The 26,489-nt window shown below is 35.3% G+C and overlaps 1 protein-coding gene across 1 annotated transcript in view; it reads right to left on the reverse strand.

Annotated features, from left to right (window-relative positions):
• LOC143253377 (peripheral plasma membrane protein CASK-like) overlaps positions 1–26,489 on the reverse strand; it is a 58,893-nt gene that overhangs the window by 18,915 nt on the left and 13,489 nt on the right. Inside the window, exons 2-6 of the mRNA XM_076507146.1 lie at positions 14,110–14,298; positions 13,755–13,833; positions 8,811–8,896; positions 8,403–8,471; positions 3,669–3,698 (exon numbers count right to left, since the gene is read on the reverse strand). Coding sequence (XP_076363261.1) covers positions 3,669–3,698; positions 8,403–8,471; positions 8,811–8,896; positions 13,755–13,833; positions 14,110–14,211 — 366 coding nt within the window. The 5' untranslated portion in view covers positions 14,212–14,298. The remainder of the gene's footprint in view (positions 1–3,668; positions 3,699–8,402; positions 8,472–8,810; positions 8,897–13,754; positions 13,834–14,109; positions 14,299–26,489) is intronic.

A 26,489-nucleotide genomic window follows, 5' to 3' on the forward strand; every position in this document is an offset into this window, starting at 1 on the left:
CATATTCAGGGTTGGAAGTAAAGATTGTAGATGTTGCTTGGGGTAAACCACAATATAAACAAAAGGAACAGTTTTATTTTGTGATTGTAAAGCACAAAGCTACACAGTGCTAACTGTGCTCTGTCCACCACGGACATCGAAAATCGACGCGCGTGTAGTGTTTTTCTATGACATCAAAGTTCTAAATTACTCATAATATATCCAAGTATATTCATTTGATTACTAGATAATTAAATCCTGGATAAACAAATGGTAGATAAGTTCAACTTTTCTAACGCGAATTTAGCGATGATGGAGGTTACAAAAAACAACCATTTTTTGAAAACATCGCATAAGGATATTAAATTGGATCATCTTTCATCACATCACCTTTCACCACCTTTGAAAATGGCCAGTAAGAAAGTTCTGGTCATTTTAAAGACGACTGGTCAGAGTATTAAAACTTAAGGTTACCTGAAGATGACCTAAGAAGGTCGAAACCTTTCTATTTTATTTAATTGAGTTTTAATACCCATATCAGCCGTCTTGAGAATACATTTTCACTTTATGAGGGTTTCTCGTCGTCATGAAAGTTCTGGTCAGAGATTCGATTTAACGTGGAGAGCAAATGGAAATCAACGCTTGTTCCAACACACACCAGCCTTGAACTAGGGTCATTCCTTAACAGGGCATGATACAGTTTACACACGATTAGTAATTCAACATTACTAACCTGGAACGTTAGAAATTAAAAATCTTATATCTGTAAAACGATTGAACAATCATACAATTAAGAGGTTGTTTTACCTATGTTATGGACATTTTTCATTAAAAATTATACAGCCATTTTTAAACGCTATTTTCTAAAAGTGGGTTCCTAGAATTGCTTCTAAATTTTCTGTACCCACTAATAGTATAAATAAGCGTAGGTTTAAGGTTATTTTAACGACTGCCCGGCATGGTCGGGCGGTTAAGGCACTGGACTCGTAATCTGAGGATCGCGGGTTCAAATCCCCATCACACCAAACATGCTTGCCCTTTCAACCGTGGAGACGTCATAAAGTTACGGTCAATTCTACTATTTGTTTGTAAAAAAGTAGCCAAAGAGTTGGCGGTGGGTGGTGATGACTAGCTGCCTTTCCTCTAGTCTTACACTGCTAAATTAGGAACGGCTAGCGCAGATAGCTCTCGTGTAGCTTTGCGCGAAATTCAAAACAAAAACACATTTTAGTGACCTAGTGGGTCAGCGGTAAGCTTACAATGCGAAATAATATTTTCATCCCTTAACAATACCATTATAGGTCGCTTTGTTCATAAGTTAGTGATAAGTCTGTTTCTAGATTGTTGGAAGTTTATTCTACTTCTGTATTTCTAAACAACTTTTATTTCACAAAAGAAAGAAAAATATCAAATGCTTTCCTTCAAATATTTAACGTCCTCAGCTGCTACAGCGGTAAGTCTACGGATTTACAATGCTACAATCAGGGGTTCGATTCCCGTCGGTGGACTCAACAGATAGCTCGATGTGGCTTTGCTATAAAGAATGTATAAATAGGGCCTGGCATGGCCTAGCGCGTTAAGGCGTGCGCTTCGTAATCTGAGGGTCGCGCCAAATATGCTCGCCCTCCCAGCCGTGGGGGCGTTATAATGTGACGGTCAATCCCACTTTTCGTTGGTAAAAGAGTAGCCCAAGAGTTGGCGGTGGGTGGTGATGACTAGCTGCCTTCCCTCTAGTCTTACACTGCTAAATTAGGGACGGCTAGCACAGATAGCCCTCGAGTAGCTTTGTGCGAAATTCCCAAACAAACAAACAAAATCAAATATTTAAGCAATGCAAGCCAAGGCACTTTTCTGCAGATGTACGTTCTTGCGCTCAACGCCAGTAAAATAGGATTTTGACTCAGTTGGTTGCTTAGGAAACCGTCATTCAAGGACGGTCGCCAAGATCTGGGTGCCTATTCTCCCCGTGTTTACTTACAAGATTTATCTCCTGACAAACGCAAGATGTCTAATAAAAAAGACATAACATAAAACATCTGTATAAAAAAAGAAAAAAGTATATGAAATGGTACGTGATATGCCCTGGTACAAACAATATGTTTTATTTCCGCATAATCAGAGTTTCTTTTTGCATCACTAGGGGATATGAGTATTAAGTTCAAGTGCAACATATCGGTTTTGGTGTGTCTTGAAAGTTAGCGCAAAACCACACGAGCGCTAGCCGTCCATAATCTAGCAGTGACAGGCTCGAGGGAAGGCAGCTAGTCATCACCAACTCTTGGGCTACTCTTTTACCAACGAATAGGGGGATTGACCGTGACATTATAAAGCTCACCACGACCGAAAGGATGATTATGTTTGGTGCGACGGGGATTCGAGCCCGCGACTCTCGGATTACAAGTTGTATGCCTTAACCACCTGGCCATGCCGGGCCACAGACGAGATAACAAACGGTATAGAGACAACGTAAACTATGTCATACGCTAATTCTGCCAATATCAGACAACAGTATGATTGAAGAGGTTCAATATTTCAGTCGAGACTTTTAGCAGGTAACTTAGCTTTGTCCAATCTGAGGGTCGCGGGTTCGAATCCCCGTCCCACCAAATACACTCGCCCTTTTGGCCATGGAGATGTTGTAACGTTACAGCCAATCCCACTATTCGTTGGTAAAAGAATAGCCCAACATTTTGGGCATAGATGTTGACAACTAGCTGCCTTCTCTCTAGTCTTTCAGTACTAAAGTAGGGAGGGCTAGCACAGGTAGCTCTTTGTAGCTTTGCGCGAAATTCAAAACATACAAATAAACAAATGAATGAAAATTTCATTATTTCAAAAAAAAAGATTTAATTAGTCACTCATAATGATAAACTGAAAACAATTAAATTTTTTAATTAGAAAACTTTTAAAAGTACTCTCAAATTTCAAACCTGTAATATTTATTTTTAAAATTAGAATACAACGAACAGCGGAAAATGTCTCACCTGAAATCGTGCCGCCCGGAACAGGTGCCCTTCCCCTATGAATACGCTACTGCATGCAGACAACCATTGTTAAATTAATATATTTAGTTTAAATCCTGTCGATACGTGAGAAAACACACAAATCAAATATATTGCCTGTAGACGTATGTAGGTCTGTTAACATATTGTTAAACTTTTGTGTTATGTTCGTGATGACAAGAAACACACTTGAAGTTAAAATGTGTTCTCTTTAATTAAAATAAAGTGATAATACCCATACCAGCCGTCTTGAGAACACATTTGTATTATATTGAACTGTGTCTATACAGAAGGCGCATGTACACCAAACACATTACTGAATTTGTTTATGTTAGATTCATTTCATATGGATGCGTGATGATTTGTTGCGTTATATTGTGACCTTGTGGTAACAGGAAAAACAAACGAATAATAAAGTTAACTTATGTAAACATGTTATAAGGCTATTGAATAATAAAACAGTAAGAATAGTTAACTATAGTTTGTCAACGTTTCACACAATATAATCCTTTAGATAATGAAAATTTGTCAAGGTTTTACTTACTAAAATGTTTAGAGAATGAAAGTGTCAAAGTTTTACATAACATAATGTTTTACACAATGAAGGTTTGTCAAGGTTTTACACAATAAATGTTTTTGACAATGAAAGTTTTGTGTCTATTTTACCGTTTACTAACGAATACTTACAAGTATAGGTGGAGGGTGAACTCGGAAGTACTAAAACACAAGGAATAAGAGAAGGTAAGTTAGACAGAAATATTTTAACTGGAAATAAAAACTTTGTTACGTAGTTAAAGCATAAAAATACTATATTTTGAGTTATGTTTTAAAATTCAAGTTTACTTCATAGAATTGTCTAAGCAATGAGTCTAGAACAGGTATTAATTAATAAGACATGCGACCAAACAGCTTTCAGATTAGAACAAGTATCACTCAATACATTTGATCATAAGAAAGAACTAATGTTTTCATTAGGTACAGGAACTTACGATAAGTAACAAATTTGATATAACAAAAACAAGATAATATTTAAGATTTTTAAAAGAAAAATAGATCTATGATTGTCGCATTTTAATTATTATATTGTTTCAGATAATTACGTAGAGATAAACCAGAATTGTCTGTTTAATCTTGAACTGATAGATTCTGCGGAAAGCAGTTAATCAATAACATTCTCCACTATCTTTTGAACTATTCTAATCAAATACTGAAATTTGTAAAATACACGCACTGCTTCAAAATGCCTTTTTTTTTTTACGGCAACGAGGCTTTAACCACGGACCTTCAGATTCACAATAGGTAAAGTAACCATCGGCGCCGTATTTTGTGAGCCATTTTCGGTGGTTTAGGGCGATTTTAACAGTTTAAATATTCTAATTTCTTTTTAGCTAGTATATTTGGTGGAACGGAGATTCGACCACGCAGACTGCGAGTTAAGCGCTCTAACCACGAGGTCATGCCAGGCTAGACCAATCCATCCGAAACGATCAATACTAACAAAAAATTCTAGTTGATTCGTTTTTATATATTTATAGTTCATTCTCTTATTACAGATGCACTATTTATCTTGGTGATTCAGGTCTAACATGACCTGATGCTAGGGTGTTCCATAAGCAACCTGAGGATCGCGGGTTCGAATCTCCGTTAATGAAAATGCTCTCCCCTTCAGCCTAAGTCGTTTTAATATGGCACTCAATTCCACTTTTCTTCAGTAAAAAGAGTAACCCAACAGCTGACGGTGGGTGATGTTAACTGGCTGCTTTCCTGTCTTATAAATTAGGGACAGCTGGCACAGGTAGCCCTGGAGTAATTTCGCACGAAAGTCCAAAAACAACTAATTAGTTAACCATCCGCCTTCTTCACAAAATGATTAAAAGTTAGACATCACTTCTGTGTCGTTTTTTGCTGTTGTAAATTTACTGTTCATAGAAACTGTTGAAAAGAGAGATCACATACACATCAAATGTTGTGCACCATAAATATCAATTAACACGTTAGGCCGGGTGTAACATAGGTGCAGAACTATATAGGTTCAGTTCAAGTTAATAAACAAGCTTCGCACTTTGAGCGTTATAAAAGTGACAGTCAGTCCTGTTATCTGATTTAGAAAATTGGACAAAACCCTTGTGACACTGACTGCTCTCTCTCTCTCTCTGGTGAGTTGTTCAAAATGAGAAAAATATATACTTTCACACGAAAGGTCTCTGACCTAAGTCTTTTAGCCCATTTGTTGTATAATGTAATGCTCTGGTTTAAAATTCACAGTTGCCAGTAGATTCGGATTGAGTAAAGAACTTAAGTATCTATTCTGGACACACGTAGTTTTCGTAAGTTAATATTGTTCAAACTTGGTGGACATTAATAGAGGACCTTAACTACAGAATTGTCGAATAAGGCTCACCGGGTTTATAAACGCATTTTTCTAAACTCTTTATGTTCCAAATTTCTTTTAAGTAAACGAATTTGTTAGTTACATAGCCCCTGGTAACGTATTAGTTGCGCACAAAAATTGTGGTAAAAAATAACACAAATGCAATTAATTTAAATTGGTGCGAATCGATCTTGGGGATTTAAGACATTGGAATTTTTGGTTTTCTAAAATAAACTGTTATTTAGCTTCTTGATGTAATTCTAAAGTACTTATGATAATATGTGTAAATAGACAATGTATAAGACGGCCCCATTTAACACCTGAATATGTTATCAGGGAAAGTATGCTCTCTGTCATGTTATGATACACTCTTCATTTACAGAATGGATCACAAAAGAGTAAATCTTCTTTGAAAATCCCAGTTTAACCATCATTGAACAAAAAAATTACGAAATTAATTAATACAGGGTGTTTATTAAGAAAGTATATCTTTCAGTAAAAACATCGAAAATGGATAAACTTCAAACTCAATATGATAGAACACATACATTCCATGAATACTTATAGAGATGATTCTACACGAGCACATTCAGTATCTATGCAGAACTCTAATATGTCAGCAGCATTGCAGAACACATTTTGGAGAATTTCAGGAGTTGTTTTATTAACAGCTCTTACAATACGTCTAAGTAGGTCCTGGAAATTTCTAACTTTCATTTGATAGACATCTGTTTTGATAAAGCCCAATGTAAAAAAATCCAAGGGTATCGAGCTGCCTGAGACCTGTTGACTCCATATCAGATCACGATTTGAAAATCGTTCATTGCGTACTTGCAAGTTGACCCATCTTGTCGAAAGACAACGATGCTCAAAATGCCATCTGAATAAAACTGTGGTTCTAGCAATTGCTAAGGCATGACCAGATAAATAACGCCCATAACTGTAGCTTCAGCAAAGAAGAAGGACCCATAAATCTTGAATTTTGTCATACCCAACCAGGCATTAACTTTAGGATTATCTCTTTCCCACTAATAGGAGAAATCAACTGGCTTTTCATTAGCCCATATGCAACAGTTGTGACGATTAACATTTGCACACCTGTGGAAAGTTGCTTCATCACTGAAAAGAATGTAGTCCATTAAACTTTCTCTCTGAATGCGTTTCACAAGATCAGCACATATTACGTTTCGTTACGGATAATCCTGTTCACGCTAATCACGCAACACCTGAATATCATAACAATCTTGTTCAAATGCGTTTTCAAAATTTTGCGGATAGTCGAATTGGGTATTCCGAGAGTTCGTGGTGCAGTGCGAGTTTACGTACTTGGATCTTCATTTATAACATATTGTCTTGTCTGAAGGACAAGGCTTATGAAACTTTCTTCCAAACTCCTCTCTGATTTCTTTGTATTTCTTTCCTTTAATACAGTGTTACAACCACCACACGTTCTCTCACGTTCAACTTCTTAAATAAAAATTACTAATTTACTGAAATAGTTACTTACTTTATAAACACTTTGTACAATACAATATCTGCACTCCGCTTGTCATGGGCCTGACATGGCCAGGTGGTTAGGGCGTTAGTCTCGCAATCTGAGGGTCGCAGGCTCGAATCCCCGTCACACTAAGCATGCTCACCAATTTAAAACAAACAAACCGTTTGTAGTGACTGGCACAAACCTAAGTCGGTAATTTGAAAATTAATTACCCGAGAAGTAAAAAAAAAATTACTTCAGTAAAAACTCTCTAAAATCTCTCTCTTATTTCGATATCCCTGGTGGGCAGAGCACAGATAGCCCATAGCTTTATAATTAACTTCAAAACAACACAACAAACCGTTTTTTCTTTTTTAATTTCGCGTAAAGCTACGAATAAAGGGTTTGTTTGTTTGTTTTTAGTTTTATTTGAATTTCGCGCAAAGCTAGACGAGGGCTATCTGCGCTAGCCGTCCCTAATATAGCAGTGTAAGACTAGAGGAAAGGCAGCTAGTTACAACCACCCACCGCCATCACTTGGGCCATCTCTTTTATCAACGAATAGTAGAATTGATCGTCACATTATATAGCCCCCACAGCTGAAAGGGCGAACATGCTTGGTGTAACGCGGATTCGAACCCGCGACCCTCAGATTACGAGTCGAACGTTTTAACCCACCAGGCCATGCCAGGCCCAACAAAAACCTTTCTAAAAATGGTATCAAAGAAAATAACATATTTCCTACTTTAGACATTAAAGACATGAGCGAAAGTTTTAGTTTTATAACAATCAGTAAAGCTTGTGTAGAAATGTCATGAATGAAGATCGAGGTACGTAAACTCGCACTGCACCAGGAACCCTCGGAATACCCAATTCGACTATCCGCAAAATTTTGAAAACGCATTTGAACAAGATAGTTCACCTTGGTCGCAGTCGAAGGCTGCTCTATACTGACCGCTAACCCTACTTAGGAAATAGTTCCGCCCGATTAAAATCGCACTGATTAAATGTCGTAGTGAGCCTCTACCACTGACACACGTGCACGTTGATAACTATGACGTCATATATAAAGTATTTTTGTAAACTTTTTCATTAAATGGTTATAAAAAATGGACTTTCAAAATTTATCTCATTAAAAAAAACCCACCAACCTCACTCACACGCACATTTTTTCCCCCTGAATAAACATGCATTCTTATTGCAAATAAAGATGTTTTGAATGTATGTTTTCTCATAGTGAAACCACTTGGGCTCTCTGCTGTGCCAGATGGCAAAGGCGATCGACTTGTAATATGAGGGTCGCAGATTCGAATCCCCATCGCACCATACATGCTCCCCTTTCAGCTGTGGGGGCGTTATAATTTGACGGTGAATCCCACTATTCGTTGGTAAGAGAGAAGCCCAAGATTTGGCGGTGGGTGGTGATGACTAGCTGCCTTCCCTTTTACACTGCTAAATTAGGGACGACTAGCGCAGATAGCCCTCGTTTAGCTTTGCGCCGAATTAAAAAACAAATTCTCTGCCGTGTCCACCGAGGAAAGTTAAGAAACATAAACTATTCGTTTTTGCTTACCTCACAAGGTGGCGGGGCATTCCTAAAGCTAGGAATTATTTTGAAAGTAACTTTGCCCTGAACCTCTTTCTGAAAAAAAGAACAACAAACAAACACAAAAACGCACAAAACTAAAAACAGCTATTAATGATACTAGTTAATCCTATAAAACTGCAACTAGACGCTTATAAATTCCACTTTAAGTAGTTCCAATCTGACCAGTGTGACCAAACTTTTATCATAAAGTTTAACCATCTGACCTTTCTTTCTCTCTGAACTTTCTCTTCAATTAATAAATTATTCTAACTGAAATGTTAATTTTCGATAACCTAAACAACATATAATGTTGGTCTTATTTATTCAACAGAGGGCAGTAAAATGCCTTCATCAAATCACGATGAAACCAAGAGAGAGAGGGGTCCGACTTACCAGCATTTTCTGCAACATGTCCACAGACTGGTTAGTTATGTGGATTCCATTGATTTCGCGAATTTCATCGCCCACGTGTAAAGAACCTATTAAAATGGAACAATATTATCGTTTTCATTTATCTTTAAACTAGAAACCAACGCTGTAAATCATGAATTAGAAAGTTATTTAAACCGTGCTTTATGCCATATTTTTCCTAACTTAGTTTAACATGAATAAACCGTCATGCCCAAATATAAGTGAGAGAATTAACTATTCACAAAAACTCAATACGTATTATCCGAAGGTGCCTAGTGGCTCCACATGATGGAGAAAAATCGACTATTTTAAATATTATTTATCTGTGATTCCCTAAAATATTATACAAACAACGTTTCATCACGGCGGACTAATTGTAGCTGCTTTCAATACATTGCAAGTGAAAGAAAAGTCACCAATCGCTGGGAAGTCACAAACAAAAATTTCCACTACATTCTCTCTATTCACAGTATAGGTTATAAGTTTTGATTCGTTAGCAGTAAAAACCATTCATTGGTTAAGATGTGTTAAACTGGTTTGAATTAGTCAAAGCTCTCATATCACAAACTATTTTCAATTAATAAATGTGAAAATGTAACTACTCTGTTAACTTTTATGAAGACGAACTCGGGCTCTCATTATGTGGTCTAAGTCTTCTGTGAATATTAGTAATTTATCATCATAAATCGCGTAAATCGTCCCAGAAATATTCGATTTTTTTATTGATTGTCCCCATACCTATAAATATATATATATAAATCTCGTTAAGTCAATCATTAGTGAGTACAGTAACATTCCACTGCAAATGCATTTTGATTACATCTTTCTTAGCTAGTCCATTAAGAATTTCAAATTAGAGAAATGTACAAGTAATATAACAAATTTATTATTGTTTGTCACAAGGAGGCTTTTCGTTCAATGATTTGGGCTGAAAATACTGCAGACCAAAGTAGTTCTGAAATGCTATGCTATATAATACAATAAGTTCGCGTGAACGTGAAAGACACCTGGATTGACAAAAAACACGAAACTTGAAAGGCCAAATAAACGTGATTAAAATCATGTTTGACTTTAGATACTTGCTGATTCATTTTAAATTTCAAATTAGAGACACATAGGTCAGAATTATTATAAATAATTGTTTTAAACGCCTCTGATTGTTGGCATTTTTGTAATCCCATTTGTTTGGGCTAATGAGCTGTCTCCTTTTGAAATCTTACGTGTTTCATAATCATAATTAACGTTCATTGATCAAGTGTTTAATATTTTAACCGAGTTAAAAAATGAATAATTAATGTTATATCTCACAGACTGACCACACTGACAGTCCATACTAAACACTGCTCCAAAAACATTTGATTCTTCTACACTTGTAAATTTCTTATTTCTATGACGACCACCTGATAGGCCAGCGGTAAGCTTGAGAGTTAACAAAAAATACACTATTCTCTGATCTTCCCCACTTTTCTATATCCTCAAACTCTTTTCAGATCCTTAGTAAGCCTTTATCTAATATTTCTCACCCTTCCGGATCCTCAACTCTTTCTTTAAATCTTCTCTGCGTTCCTCATTCTCAAACTCATTTCTAATTTCTCTCGCCCTACTCGATCCTCAAACCATTCTCTGATCTTTACCACCATTCCATATCCTCGAACTCTTTTCTGATCTTCACTAAGCCTTTATCTAATTTTTTTTAAATCTTCCGAATCCTCAAACTTTTTCTAGTTTCTCGCGCCTACTCGATCCTCAAACCATTCTCTGATCTTTACCACCATTCCATATCCTCGAACTCTTTTCTGATCTTCACTAAGCCTTTATCTAATCTTTTTTTAAATCTTCCGAATCCTCAAACTTTTTTCTAGTTTCTCTCGCCCTACTCGATCCTCAAACCATTCTCTGATCTTTACCACCATTCCATATCCTCGAACTCTTTTGTGATCTTCACTAAGCCTTTATCTAATCTTTTTTAAATCTTCCGAATCCTCAATTTTTTTTCTGGTTTCTCTTGCCCTACTCGATCCTCAAATCATTCTCTGATATTTACCACTTTTAGGTATTTTCCTTCTCCTTTTCACAGCTTTACCATAGCTTATCCACTATTCTCGTTTGCTGTTTTCTGAACGTTATTTCACACCGTATAGCAAAATAATTTGTAGACAACACCTCGCGTGACTTGATAGGTATGTCCGTACACAGAATGGTACGGGTACCTGTCTTAGCCTTCGTTGTCTCCATACACGCAAGTGTCAACTTGGAAGCGTGATTGAATGACCCTTTCCGAAGAATATGAAAAATTTATTACGTCGTAATCAATAAACCACGTACCGTTATTGGATTACAGGATGTTAGCTTCGCACTAAACGAATTTGATTTTGACGTTTCTCTTTACCTTTCAAAATTGCAGCTTGCAAGTCAAACGAAAGCCTGCACGCATCAGAAATTTTGTTTGAACGTTTCTTTGCACTCCTCTAGTTCCATTTAAAAGGACATTAGTATGTGACTATAATTCTGTTCCATTGGATAGACAGATCTATAAGACGCTGTCACATTTAAAGGTAGGTAGAAAACGAGGGTTGTTTTCCCCTCAGCAAGAAGCTGTAAGAACGTGAGTAAATTATTAGTCGGAAGAATTATAATTTAGAGAAATATTAAATATTTATTCACAAACCATTAATGTCTTTAAGAGTTTTAAGAGGTTAATATTTATTTGGCTGAAACTAAAATAAATAAATAAAAAAAGCCGAACTTTATGTTTTTGTACGAAAGTTTCTGTTGTGTCTTTATTAGTACAGTAATTTCCAAAAATACGTAGCGACATCTTTTTTTTTTTAAGCATTAAAGTTAATGGCTCTGCGTTTTAGTCATTGTAAAATCTACTTCTGTAAAGTATCGATTTACGACATTAAATGTTTCTAATCGGTTTATTACACAAGTTTGTCTTCATTGATTTATCTTTTTAAATTATTTAAGTTGTGTTCTATACAATTATTTCACATTTTATTAAAAGTTCTGTGTAATTGAGCCAAAGAAAAATCTTACCTTTGATTTTAACAGAAAGTCGATGTAATATCAGCTCAATTTTTGTTTCATGTAGGCTTTATTCTGAATTGAATTGAAATAAATACACTTGCCTCTTATTAAAGCCACAAACCAGTGAGTTAAGTGGAGGTTAGGGTCGCTCGACAAGTAATCTGTGGGTCGCGGGTTCAAATCCCAAGCACACCGAACATGCTCGCTCTTTCAGCCATGGGGATGTTATAATGTTACGGTCAATCCCACTATTCGTTGGTAAAAGAGTAGCTCAAGAGTTGGCGATGGGTGGTGATAACTAGCTGCTTTCTCTCTAGTCTTACACTGCTAAATTAGGGATGGCTGGTGCAGACAGCCCTCGTGCAGCTTTGTGCAAAATTAAAAACAAACAAAACAAGGTTATTTACCCGTAATGAAACAAGATGGCTGACAACTTCTACAGTAACCGAATTTATAGTGTCTTGTGTGGAGCTCAAGGTATTTGTTTTGTTAATAAAATAAAAATGTTTAATTTCATAAACATGCGTAAATTAAATCAACCATTAGGCTACCAGAAAACTTATTTTAAAATGATTCTATCAACGTTCGTGGAATGCTACAAACTTCTCGAAAATTGGCTGCTACACTTATATCATTACTTTTTGTTTATGTCGCGTTGCATCGTTCTTGTAGCATTCATTCGCCAGTTCGTCTGTCGGTAATGTCACGTGAACCTTATAACGTTTAGCCATTGGTTGATCTCTCGGTAGGGTCACGTAAGCTTTTATAATGTTTAGCCAATAATTCATCTCCCGCAATATCATGGGAAATTTATTACACTTTTGTGATTCGAACCCGCGACCCTCAGATTACGAGTCAAGTACTTTAACCACCTGGCCATGCTGGGCCCCCTCATCCTTCTTAGATTGTTTAGGCAAATCATTCTTGACAAAATGTGGTCCTCTAAATTTGTGTTTCCATAACAATCAGTTGCCGTCCATTCAACTAAGTTTCAGGCATATCCTTCTTAAAAATATGATTTTTTCCAGTTAAGTAGAGTTATGTTCGGTGGGATTAACATTTTAACTAGAATATCGGACATTTAAATCCTGTGCTAAAAATTGTTCAAATCCCACGTAGAAAGCAACATATTTTTGGCGATCTAAAAATAATAGAATAACGCATTTTTGAAATTAACATAAAGCCGATAAACTTCCAAGTGTATATTATTACCAGGTCTTGTCTTACTAATATCACTACTGTCTTACATGTTTCATAGCCATACTCAACGCTCGGAAGGCTTGAATGTACCATAAATTGATGCAGAAACGTTTTTACATGGAGTCTTACGAAAACTGGCAACATCAGCTACTCAAAACAAATAAATAAATATAAATAAAATAATAATATTATTCGACTTTGGATATATTTAATTATTGAAGTGGCATTCCTTTAACTCCAAACAATATCAATGCCTACATTCTCAAATCAGTAAAACCTATTGGTTATATCAATGTATCTCAGGACGGCTGGTATGGATATTAACACCTTTATCAAGATAAAGCAGAGAGCAACGTTTAGACCTGAAGATGACTTACGAAAGTCGAAACGTTGTTCACTGCTTTATTTTGATAAAAGTTATAATACCCATACCAACCGTCCTCCGCTGATACAGCGGTAAGTCTATGGATTTAGAACGCTAAAATCAGCAATTCGGTTTCTCTAAGTGGACTCAGCAGATAGCCTGATGTGGCTTTGGTATAAGAAAACACACACACACACACCCATACCAGCCATCCTCAGATACATTTTTATTTCAAGTGGGTTTCTCGTTATCACGGTTATATCAATTTAATTTCTTTTTTTTATTATGTTGCAGATACAGCTATAGTAGGATAGCGACAAATACGTTCTTACCTTGTCTGTGAACCATACCACCGTGCATAATTCGCGCCACCATGCAACGATTATTCTCGTCCACTCGTAGAGTGATTCCCTGTGAATTGAGATTAAATCACGATAAATCACCATCATAAAAATAATTTTGTTGCGGTCATAAATAATTACGATATTTTCAGGTGTTTCTTTTTTTTTTTTTAATCAGACCATATTTATATGAAATAACTAACGAGTGATAATTGGTAGTTTTTCAAAGGTATTATATAGAAAGTGATAACCAGTATAATGTACTGTATCCTGAGATTCGCCATGTGTTGAAAGATAATATCAACATCTTCTTATAACTTCTAATTTCAAAAACAGTCTAGCTTACCATAGCTTCTTCTCCTTTTTTCTGAAACTCTACTAATCGGGTTGTCCGTAGTTTTTCGTCGCCATCTAGCGTGTCCATATAGAAGCTGTTAGTGAAAGACATTAATGGAGAAATGGATAATGCGCTTCGCCTGGTGGCTGTTTCCCGAAATGATTGCTTTGCTATCGAGTCATGAGTTTGTAATAAAGCCTGGAATAGATAAATATAAGGAACAGAAAATCAAGAAAAAAAAAGATAAAATTAATCAATAAATACATATAGCAGTAATCAGAAAGCCCAATATTTGAAAGCGAATAAACTGTTTCCCCTTCCTAACCACCTTATTCGAAAAGATCTTCAGTAGATTTAGCGAAAGAATGGTATTCAAGGCAGAGTGTATGTGTGTGCGTAAATAAACTATAACATGTATTTTAGAGGAATAGACAATACAACACCAACTTCTATATAAGAAAGATGTATTGGAACTGACTAGACTGGGATCTGATAATACATTAATTTGTACATAGCAACGACATAGCCGTACAGGTAATTTTCAGCAAATAAGACACGGTATATGCAATTTCATGAACTGTATTAATTGAAACACTAGTAATAACAAACCCTTGTAACTTTTACACATATGAAGACAGTTTCTTTAGTTACTAAATATATTGCGATGTTCTGTAACATTGAGCACTTTCAAATCACAAGAAAGACAAAAATCTTAAACCTATCTTTCAATATATATGAGATATCGTAATAAATCTCTGTGTAAAGTTTCATCTATATTAAAATTAGCAGGCCAAGAGCCTTTGATCATCTTAAAGCTTACAAAAAGTCACAAACCCTACTTCTGTCTGCTATAGTCTGTGAAGGCTGTTTCAACACATCTTTGTGCTAAGCCTAATTTAAATTGACTGAAATATAAGAAGAATGTAGGTCAACATGTGTGTTTTTGTAATGTTTCATGTTTGATCCCTAAAGTTAAAACCAAGGTACACTCCATTCAGGTTTAGAAATGATCGGACCCCCAGAAATAAAAGCATTGTTTTTATTCTATTACAGCTGGTGAAAGTGGGTTTTCTCGGAGTACTCCCCAACAATATTCTTTAGACATTGGATCTATAGATCCAAGCCTTGGCACTTGAATTTATTGATCCCTTCCAGGCCTTGATAAGGTCCGTTTGCTGGAATACTTTGTCTTTTGTCAGTTACTGACGTATCTATTTCTCCAGCGCCTCAACTTGCCACGACGTTGCTTTCACCATCACTCGTGCCTGCCCGCCTCATATTTTTCCTGTAAAAATAAGCCCAATTAACTTGTTAAAGTTTTACTCCGTGCTAATTTCTTATCATAAGTCTAGTGCGGGATGAGAGAGCGCCCCTAATGACCAATTATTTATCCTTAAATAGTTTTCAACAAAATCAATACCAGTTAGATCAGAGTAATATTTTGAAAAATTAAGAAACAAACATAGGAAATGATACACGTCTCTCTCCCTATGAGGAGACATAATTCTAGTGTATCAACAGGAAAATACGTGGAGGGAAAGAAACATATAGAAAGCTACAAGGACGTAGAAGCTAATGTCAATAGTATTTCTTTTATCCTAGTCGCAGCAGGGTTTGTGAAACAGATAGTTTGTACTTAGGATCTATGAAACATTTATAGGTTTTTATGTTAAGCAACTGTGGAAAAAACCTTTACACAGCATATACAGAGGATCTATGAAACATTTATAGATTTGTTAACAGAATCTGTGAAACATTTTTTCATATATTTGTTTTTGAATTTTTGATCAAATCTAAACATCCATGAACAAATAGCTGTCCCTGCTTTTGAGCTGACAGTCGAGAAGAAAGACGTAAAACATCCAGAGGATAGAACACGCCCCCAACTTTTGGGCTACTATTGTCTGACCGAATAGCGGAATTTTAAAGTTGCTCTCACATCGTATCTATGACCCCAATGTGAGGAGCGCGTATTTGCGAAAAGGGAATGTAAACCATGATTTTTCGGATTCAACAGTCCAGCATACTAACTACTCTGCCAGGCCTGAGCCATTTCTCAAAAAACAAGTGTATTTTTTTCTTTCTTAACAACACGACATTATTTCATTTATTGTATATAATATTAAAGACGTAATATTTCTTCATAATTAAAATTTCAGTCTAATATTGTTTTTAAAAAATCTAAATTAGCTAAGGTCGTTTTCTGTCTAACATTAAACAATGGAATTATAAAACAATCACGATGAAAATGCGTTGGTGAATCTAATAATTGAAAGTTAGCCTACCATCATGAGAAACTAGACATTCGTTTAGTTTATTGAGGCAAAGTCTGAAGCCACATTTGTTTACTGGTAAGCAAAAGTAAGCCAGTCTCAACAAAATGTTTGCTACCGTGAGAAGCCAAGTTTTTCATATTTCTAGCTCACAATAAATTTAATATGTCGATAAAAAAAGAAAAGGGAAACTTTTCATGATTTCCCAATTCTCGTAGATTTAATGGAACAGCATGCAAATCTCACGGGATGCTGCATTTTAAATAAATTTCCGGTAAATGTAGGATAAAAATAGGTGATGGAAACAATAGAGGAAATTACAGTTCCAAAAAGCTTTTGCACGATTAGAACAAACTATTATCGTTAGAAATGGTCGCTCTCTTACTGTTCTCATAAGCTTGTAACACCAAAAAATCGGGTTTCTTTACTAGCGGTGGGTACAGCTCATATAGCCTTTGTGCATTTTTGTGTTTGATAACAAACTGATCAAACAATGCCAGTAAGTAGGCTTAGCCTGAAAATACAAGAACTTACCATTGTTTGTTTTTTACAAAATATAGATTAATATACTGACAGTAAACGCCTTTGTTAAAATGTTATTTTATTCAACAACGCATATAACAAGTCAGGACTACTAAAGAGGAGCATATTTATAATTCACATTACTATAGAATAGGTTATTACGTACTATGGGATATTACGATGATAACTGTAACCATCAAATCTTATAATAATCACTCCTATAAATACAGAGGCTTGAGTGCGTTAATTAAAATTATTTTGGAGCCTTAACACGTCGTTACAGTCCATATCACCACATCCAGCCATGGTTTACCTCATGGTGTTTTTACACTAAAGCCCTGCAGTCGTGTTTTCATATCTAAAGATTGCGTCGTAAGGCTGAAATTTCTAAAGCACATCGTTCCTCCTTACGTGCTTTTCATAATTTATTTAATGTACGAAGTTGACGATTTTCCAACAATTGTTTCAACAGTACAGTTGCAAGAACGTAGACAAAGGTTCAGGTTTGTTTGTTTGTAATTAAGCACACAGTTATACAATGGGCTATCCAGGCTCTTCCAACAACGGGTATCTAAACCGGTTTCTAGCGTTGTTATCCTCAGAAAAATATCGCTGTGCCACTGAGGGGGGGGCAAAGTTCAGGCATCGCCATATTTGACTTAGAACAACCAATTAGAAGGATCCCTGTCTGTGTGGTTAGTCTTACCAAACTAGCTAAACGCACATAAGGAACACCATGTTTCGAACCTCGGACTCTTTCATCCACATTCAGGTCGCTAATCACTAAGCCACGCTCTGATAAGTGGTACTACAAATGACTATTATCCAGAACTGCATATTAATTACAAAAATTCACGGGCTTAAATGTTTCATAGAAGTTTATGTGCCCTTTTTGTGTTTGTAAGGGGAAAACTAGCATGGGCTACTTGCACAATGCTTGCCATCGAACCTAAAAATTTAGCCTATTAACTTACCCGTGAGCACTATGAGAAGTGCACCATAAACTTTGGTTTTAAAGGCTCGGTGTGCCCTTGTACTTCTTCGATAAAACTCATGTAGCATACATTAAGGAACATAGTTTTCTTTTTTTGTTTTTGTTTTTTCTGTAGGGAACCATATAAAACAAATAAAGAGCTAAACACGAAGTTGTCCTTAATCTATATCTTCTGAAACATGCGTATTTTACTTTTATTTACATTTTCTTACTCATTCGCTATTCCATTCGTACATTTAAACTCATCCAAGTTTTGATAGTCTCCATGTAATATTACTCATAAATGGTTGGGAAAATACTGTTCCTAACAACCTTTAAATTATAATGGTAATATTATATACGCTCCAAACCTAAAATCTAAACTGCTTAAACGACCACCGTTTACCTATGAACAGTACGACATTTCATGAATTCGGGCGAAACAAATGTATCTAATAGCGTATGCTTACTAATTCTGTACTGTGTTATTATAATAAAATATTCATTAAAAAAAAAAGGAAAAACATCGATATTTTCCTGGATTAATGGAAAGCCTGGCTAAAGATTTTTTACAATAATAATGATTCGTCATTGTTAAAATATGCGCATATTTTGGGTGGTGTATGCTTGCTTGCTTTAAACATTTTAATTCACAATTGATCTTTATAAAGAAGGATTGGAAACGCGAGATCATTTGATACAGAAGAAAAAAAAAGATTTAATTAACGGGTTGCTTTACTGCCATTACAAATGCGCGACGTGTGGACTGAATTTGTTGAGAGAGTCTTTTTATTCTTTCATACACATAGGATTTCTTTCTCACTTGTAACTGTTCACTATATAATTAAACTTACTTTTTGATGTTGAATTTCGCTAAATGTCCCTAACTTTCAAGTGGTAGACTAGAGGGAAGACAGCTAATTAATACTACCTATCGCCAACTCTTGAGCTAATCTCTACTAAGCAATAATGCGATTGAACGTCACATTATAATGCCCTCACTAATGAAAGGACAAGCATATTCGATGATGGGATTCAAACCTGCTACTTCCACATTGCGAATGGAGTACTATAACCAAACGGTCATGCTAGGCCAATACAACTAATCTACAAAAGAGGCCCGGTATGGCCAGGTGGTTAGGCACTCGATTCGTAATCTGAGGGTCACGAGTTCGAATACCTGTTACACCAAACATGCTCGCCCTTTCAGCCGTGGAGGCGTTATAAAGTTACGATCAATCCCACTATTTGTTGGTAAAAGAGTAGCCCAAGAGTTGCCGGTGGGTGGTGATGGTTAGCTTCTTCCCTCTAATCCCACAATGCTAAATTAGTGACGGCTAGCGCAGATAGTCCTCGAGTAGCTTTACGCGAAATTCAAAACAAAAAGTACAGAAATGTGTGGTACTGTTGTAATAAAAAAAGTGAAAATAAAACAAAAAAACAAACAAGTTACGAAAAACTGTGGATACGTATAATAAAGATCTTAACACAGAATACTCGGGCATACAAGGATGTACGTATTTACATCGATTCCATGTACGTCTCAAGCTGATTTAATAACCGTAACTTACACGTCATATTCTGGGGTTTTTTATCATTAATATTAAGGTTAATATACTTATTGTGTAAATTAGTAAAATTTAAAATCAAACAAAGTAATAGCAGAAAAAGCTTCTCAGGAAAAAGAACCTTCAAGAGATAACATTTTATGTTCGAGTTGAAGAATAGAAGATATCGTTATTTCTAATTAGGTACATTTGGAAGATATTTTAGGCTCGACTAATTGTTTCTACTAATTTTATTCTGTAAATTTACTTCTGTATACCACCATATTATAAGTTGATAAACAAACTCCGAATAGTCACAACGAATCGCTCTCTTCAAAGGAAGTTTAATTTACTGTTTACGTATTCATTTTTACTTTTCTTTACGGTTTACTTTCATGTTTTGCTGTATTTGATCTCATTTAGCAATAGTGTTTAAGTTATGACGTAGTGCATCAAAGTAGGTAAAAAGTTACTTCCTAACAGTGAGATTAATGAAGCATCGCTTAGGCTGAGTGGCTCTTTTCATGTCTTTATACATCAGATATATCGATCCAGATCAGAAAAGAAGATTCAAGTTTAGCTAAAGCACAGAATAAACAAACATTCTCTTGATTACATTCAGTTCCACGATTAGAAAAGAGTTCGTTTTTATTAACGGAATCAGAAGCATTAATGATCACTCTGAACCTGAACGTATAAAAGCGTTTGTCTCAGACGACAAATAGCAGTCGAGTTCAGCTGTGCAGAGCTGTTTTAGCCGACTTCATCACAATATACTGATTTACTAAAAATAAATATGAAACCCAATATACTATTCGATTCACTACTCCTCATTGAGTCATACCGGTTTCGTAGGAATTCAAAAGCAAATCAAACAGACTAAAGATATATTTGTTTAGAATTTCGCGCAAAGCTACTCGAGGGCTATCCGCGCCGTCCGTCCCCAATTTAGCAGTATAAGACTAGATGGAAGGCGGCTAGTCACCACCAACCACCGCTAACTCCTGGGCTACTCTTCTAGTGGGAATAGTGGGATTGATCGTTACATTATAACGCCTACACGGCTGAAAGGGCGAGCATGTTTGGTGTGACTGGGATTCGAACCATTGACCTTCAGATTACGATCTGAGCCTCTAGCCACCTGGCCATGCTGGGCCTTAAACTAAACTCAAGTATTAAAATTATTGTGTTTTAATCGACTTGTAGTTCCACAGTGAACCTATATCTATATAAAATTTGAAGAATAGTTAACGCTACTAACTTTTAAATTATTCAGCAAGCAAATTGCTTAAAATAACAGAAACAACTGTCGATAATGTATTAGAAAATGGAACTTCTAGAAGAAAGAAGATCTCAAAGTGGATGTTTTTTAATAGTAGAATATTTTAAAATCTTAATACTGAGCAGTTCGAAAAGACCATGCCTAATAAAAATGGCGAATATTTATGTCATAATTAAGACAAAGTTATAACTACATTTTCTTTCAACTTGGAATGAAATAAATGTTAGATATAATGTATAAAAATAAATTTTGAGTGTGTGTGTTTCTTATAGCAAAGCAACATCGGGCTATCTATTGAGTCCACCGTGGGGAAACGAACCCCTGATATTAGCGTGGTAAATTCGTAGACTTACCGCTGTACCAGCAGGGTACTTTGAGTATATTAAACAAGCCTTTCCGAGTGTAAGAAAAAACACTACTAGTTGTACGGAAAGGAACACAGCTTAATTCTTATGAAACAATTTATTTCCTGAATCTAAAAATTTCTGTTAATGATATTGGACATAACTAGATCAGTGGTTCACAATTTGTTTTCTCTTCGCAGACTCCTTTAATAATAATAATATTCTAAGCAAATTCCTTTTAAGAAGTAATAAATTTTGTAAAATAAAATCACGTTTGATCGTGATGAATTTAATGAAAATAAAAAGTTTCTGTAACATACAGCACATAACATGTTTACAATAAAATCCGAATCTATATACGAGTATGTAAAAACGGCTGGTATGAGTTGAGACAAGTGGGTTTCCTCGTCATCACGGAATATCCGAATCTTTGATGTCACCAGTTTATAGTTAGTGTTCAGTAAGATAACAATATAATTCTTGAAACATAATTTAAGAAACTGAAAAACAAAACCCGTTAAAACTAATGGCACAGGCCCTGCATGACCAGGTGGTTAAGGTACTCGATTCGTAATTTGAGGATCGCTGATTCGAATCACCGTCACACCAAACATACTCACTCTTCCAGCGCAGTGGGGGCGTTATAATGTGACGGTCAATCCCACTATTTCTTGGTAAAAGGAGTAGCCCAAGAGTTAGCGGTGGGTGGTGGTGACTAGTTGCCATCTGATGATTGAATATATAAATAACAAACCAACTGATGATTAAATATGTAAATAACAGACAACCTGATGATTAAATATATAAACAACAAACCATCTGATGCTTAAATATATAAATCACAGACCATCTGATGATGAAATATGTAAATAAGAGACCATCTGATGCTTAAATACATAAACAGCAGACCATCTGATGCTTAGATAGGTAAATAACAGACCATCTGTTATTAAGTGTGTAAATAACAGATCATTTGATGATTAAATATGTAAATAACAGGTCATCTGATGCGTAAATATGTAAATAACAGACCATCTGATGCTTAAATATATAAATAACAAAACATCTGATGCTTAAATATGTAAATAACAGACCATATCATGATGAAATACGTAAATAACTGAACATCTTATCAAATAAATAAATAACAGAACACCTTATCAAATAAATAAATAACAGAACATCTGATGATTAAATATGTAAATAACAAACCATCTGATGATTAAATATGTAAATAACAGAACATCTGATCAAATAAATAAATAATAGACCACTTTATGCTTAGATATGTAAATAACAGACTATCTGATGCTTAGATATGTAAATAACAGACCATCCGATAATTACTTGTGTAAATGACAGATTATCTGACGATCAAATATGTAAATAACATACCATCCGATGCTTAGATATATAAATAACAGAACATCTGATGCATAAATATGTAAATAATGAACCATCTGATGATTAAATACGTAAATAACAGAACATCTGATCAAATAAATGAATTACAGACCATCTGATGCTTAGATATGCAAATAACAGACCATCTGATGATTAAATATGTAAATAAGAGACCATCTGATGCTTAGGTATATAATTAACAAACCATCGGATGCTTAAAGATGTAAGTAACAGACAATCTGATGTTTAAATATGTAAATAACAGAACATCTGATCAAATAAAGAATAACAGACCATCAGATGCTTAAATACGTAAATAACAGACCATCTGATGATAAGTGTGTAAATAACAGATCATCTGATGATTAAATATGTAAATAACAGGTGATCTCATGCACAATTATGTAAATAATAGACCATCCGATGCTTAAATATATAAATAACTAAACATCTGATGCTTAAATATGTAAATAACAAACCATCTCATGATGAAATACGTAAATAACTGAACATCTTATCAAATAAATAAATAACAGAACACCTGATGATTAAATACGTAAATAACAGAACATCTGATCAAATAAGTAAATAACAGACCATCTAATGCTTAGATATGTAAATAACAGACCATCTGATGACTAAATGTGTAAATAACAGACCATATGATGCTCAAATATATAAATAGCAGACTATCTGATGCTTAAATATGTAAATAGCAGACCATCTGACAATTAAATGTGTAAATGACAGATCATCTGATGCTCAAATATGTAAATAACATACCATCTGATGCTTAGATATATAAATAACAGAACATCTGATCTTAAATATATAAATAATAGACCATCTAATGATTAAATATGTAAATAACAGAACATCTGCTGATTAAATATATAAATAACAGAACATCTGATGATTAGATATATAAACTATAACTCTGCCAAATTCATCGTTGATCATATTAAACTCTAGAAAAAAAAGGAAAATGTGTTCTTATGTCTGTCGTTATCAATGTACTTGTCCATTTTCAACAGAATGAAGAGAAATAAGATTCTACACATATCTACTAAGTTTCATCAAAGTCCAATGACTTGTTACTGAGTTATTGAAGAAAAATGGTGTGAAAAATCAGTATCCTTGTTAACAGGTGGGGAATTTTGTTTTCGTTAACTCTGCTGTGATATTGATCGTTAACTTTGTCCCTCCAAAGGCTGAGTGCGTCTAAGTTGAAACATAGTCCAAACGTATGCCAATTTTTATCAAAAAACATTCAGCCGTTGTGGAGAAATCTTGCTGCAAATCTAACACAGTGTAAAAAAAAAAAACATAACCTCCAGCCATCTTCTGGCAGAAGTAATAAGAGAGCGTAGTTGACGATGAAGTACAGATCCACCAGCTTACTGCTATGTTTCTATTGTCAAAAAAAATATGATCTTCCTCCTGATAATTTTATAACCAGTATTATTTTTACTATAAGCTGAATTAACCTGAACCAGTCGATGTTATCCATGTCACACGCAACAGTCTTATGATTATAAACACAAGGGATGAAACATTTCACAGATGTATAACACGAAAAGATTTCCGCGGGTACAGCGGTAAGTCTAAGGACTTACAAGGCTAAAATCAGGGGTTCAATTCCCCTCGGTGGACTCAGCAGATTGCCCGATGTTTCTTTGCTGTAAGAAAAACACACACATAATCTGAATAAAGTTGTAGTCTCCGATTTACATTGTTTTAAGGTTTAAGCGTGTATTTGCGTGTAATGAACAAAACCGTTTTTCTAAAACCAAAATTAAAATCAAGATTCTAGTCATAATCGTGAGAAGAAAACCATATTACACAAATTTATAATCACCTCGTGTTTTAAATCGTGTTTTTGCTCGCTGTTGACGAGAGTATTGTTTGTTTCATAAATGGGGAGTTGGCTTGTACTTTTTTTTTCGTTTTTATCAACGAAGCGAGAAAAACAACTGAATGTATAAGAAGCCAATTAATATTGCGCGTTTACTTAATTGTTACAGATGACTGAAGATATTATAAACGTTAAATATTGAAAATTCAGTAATAAACTGACGTTGTTTATCATAAATATGAACACTTTTACAATACCCCCCACAGCTTATGTAAAAAACATTACGCAAAACTTTTGGGGTTATAGAACTACTTATAATCATAACTTACTGGAATTTTGTTTTGTTTTTAGAAGTTTCACTCAAAACTCCAGAGAAGTTATCCCCACATAGCAATACCGAATTTCCAACTAATAGACTTAAAGAGGAGGCAACGCATTAATAGCACCCGCCATCAACTATTGGACCACTCTTACCTGACTTTCCCCATTTGGTTCAGTAGTACGTTTGATGGCATATAACTTTAATGTTCAAGGATTTGATTCCTAGTGATGGGCACATCACAGATAGCCAATTGTGTTGTCTTGCGCTTAAAACAAAGAAACAAGCTTATTTGACCGAATAGTGGGATTGACCAGCACAGATCCAAGTTGCGGATCACGTTTTTGTGGAAAATAGTCGTAAGTTACGAAATCTCAGATTTATACAAGGATGCTACGAGAAACATTTTCTTCCTTAAAGGTATACTACTTGCCAATACTTTAGACCCTGCTGTTTCAAGGCTACAAAGCAAAAATCTGTGGACAGGTGGATAAAGTTGTTGTTTTGTTTTTGTTGTTAAGCACAAAGTTACCTAAAGAGCTATCTGGGCTCTGCCCACCACGGGTATCAAAACCCGGTTTCTAGCAGTATAAGTCCGCAGACATACCACTGTGCCTCTGGAGGGGAAGCGGATAAAGCAGATAGTCCAACGTAGCTTTACTCTCAAACAAACTGGTAACCCCAATCCACCCGACAGAGTAGACATTATAAATTTCTAATAGCAAAAACAATATGAAAATCAGTAAAGAAAACCAGTCCGCCTGAAGTGCCAAGATACTTTGATTTAAAATGAGCACACACACCAGTAAAAATATAAAACGGACGTAAACCACATTTTTTAGAATAAAATTGCTTAAAAAAAATAATCATCTTCATTGAATAATTTCTTGAGCGCAGTGTTAGGGTGTCGAACCGGAAATTCTAAAGGTTTCACCTCGAGATGCCTCCCAGTTGCACAGCGGTAAGTCTGTAAATTTATACACTAAAAACCAAATTTCGACAATCGTGACGCCCCCACGGCTGAAAGGTCGAGCATGTTTGGTGTGACGGGGATACGAACCCGCGATCCTCAAATTACGAGTCGGACAGCCTAACCACCTGGCCATGCCGGGCCCAGTCCTGAGAGAGAGATTTTGTTTTGGTTTGTTTTGAATTTCGATCAAAGCTACACGAGGGCTATTTGCGCTAGCCGTCCTTAATTTAGTAGTGTAAGATTAGAGGGAAGGCTGCTAGTCATCGCCCACCGCCAGCTCTTATGCTACTCTTTTACCAATTAGCGGCCAAACTAGTGGTTACACTTATAGCATTCATAAGACTTTTGGAGCAAATATTCATTTATTACTTAACTAGACCGTGTTTTTTGTTCAGTTTGGGGCACAATAACAGGTGTTGTGGCCAATTTTGAATTCTTTCGTTTAAGTCGCACACTGAATAATTTTTGACCACACTTTTTTCCCATACTTAAGGGTTTTTGATAAGATATCATGGCTTTTTTGTCAACACACAGTAACAAAAGTGGTACTTGATAGTAAACCATATTACCTTTAGGGTCGCTGCCCTATTATTTGGAACAGACCTTCATTTTACAAACAAAAAAAAACAACTTGGTTCTTTAAAATATAGGTTGGTAGTTTTTCTATCTAAAACAGTGTTAATAGAGTCCTTTATAGTAACGCCAGGGAATTTAGATTAACAGCTTCTTGTCATCACCAGCATACAATCAGTGCAGTCGTATCAAGCGTCATTATTTACGCTAATTGCTTAAGGTAATATCTTGTGATGTTAAACACTTTTTAATTAGGATAATTTTATAAAATTTAGTAAATTTGTGCTTAAAACTTGACAATGAACAATCATTAATAACCGTCCA

The sequence above is a fragment of the Tachypleus tridentatus genome, chromosome 6 (genome assembly GCF_004210375.1).
Source record: "Tachypleus tridentatus isolate NWPU-2018 chromosome 6, ASM421037v1, whole genome shotgun sequence".
Lineage (NCBI taxonomy): Eukaryota > Metazoa > Arthropoda > Merostomata > Xiphosura > Limulidae > Tachypleus > Tachypleus tridentatus.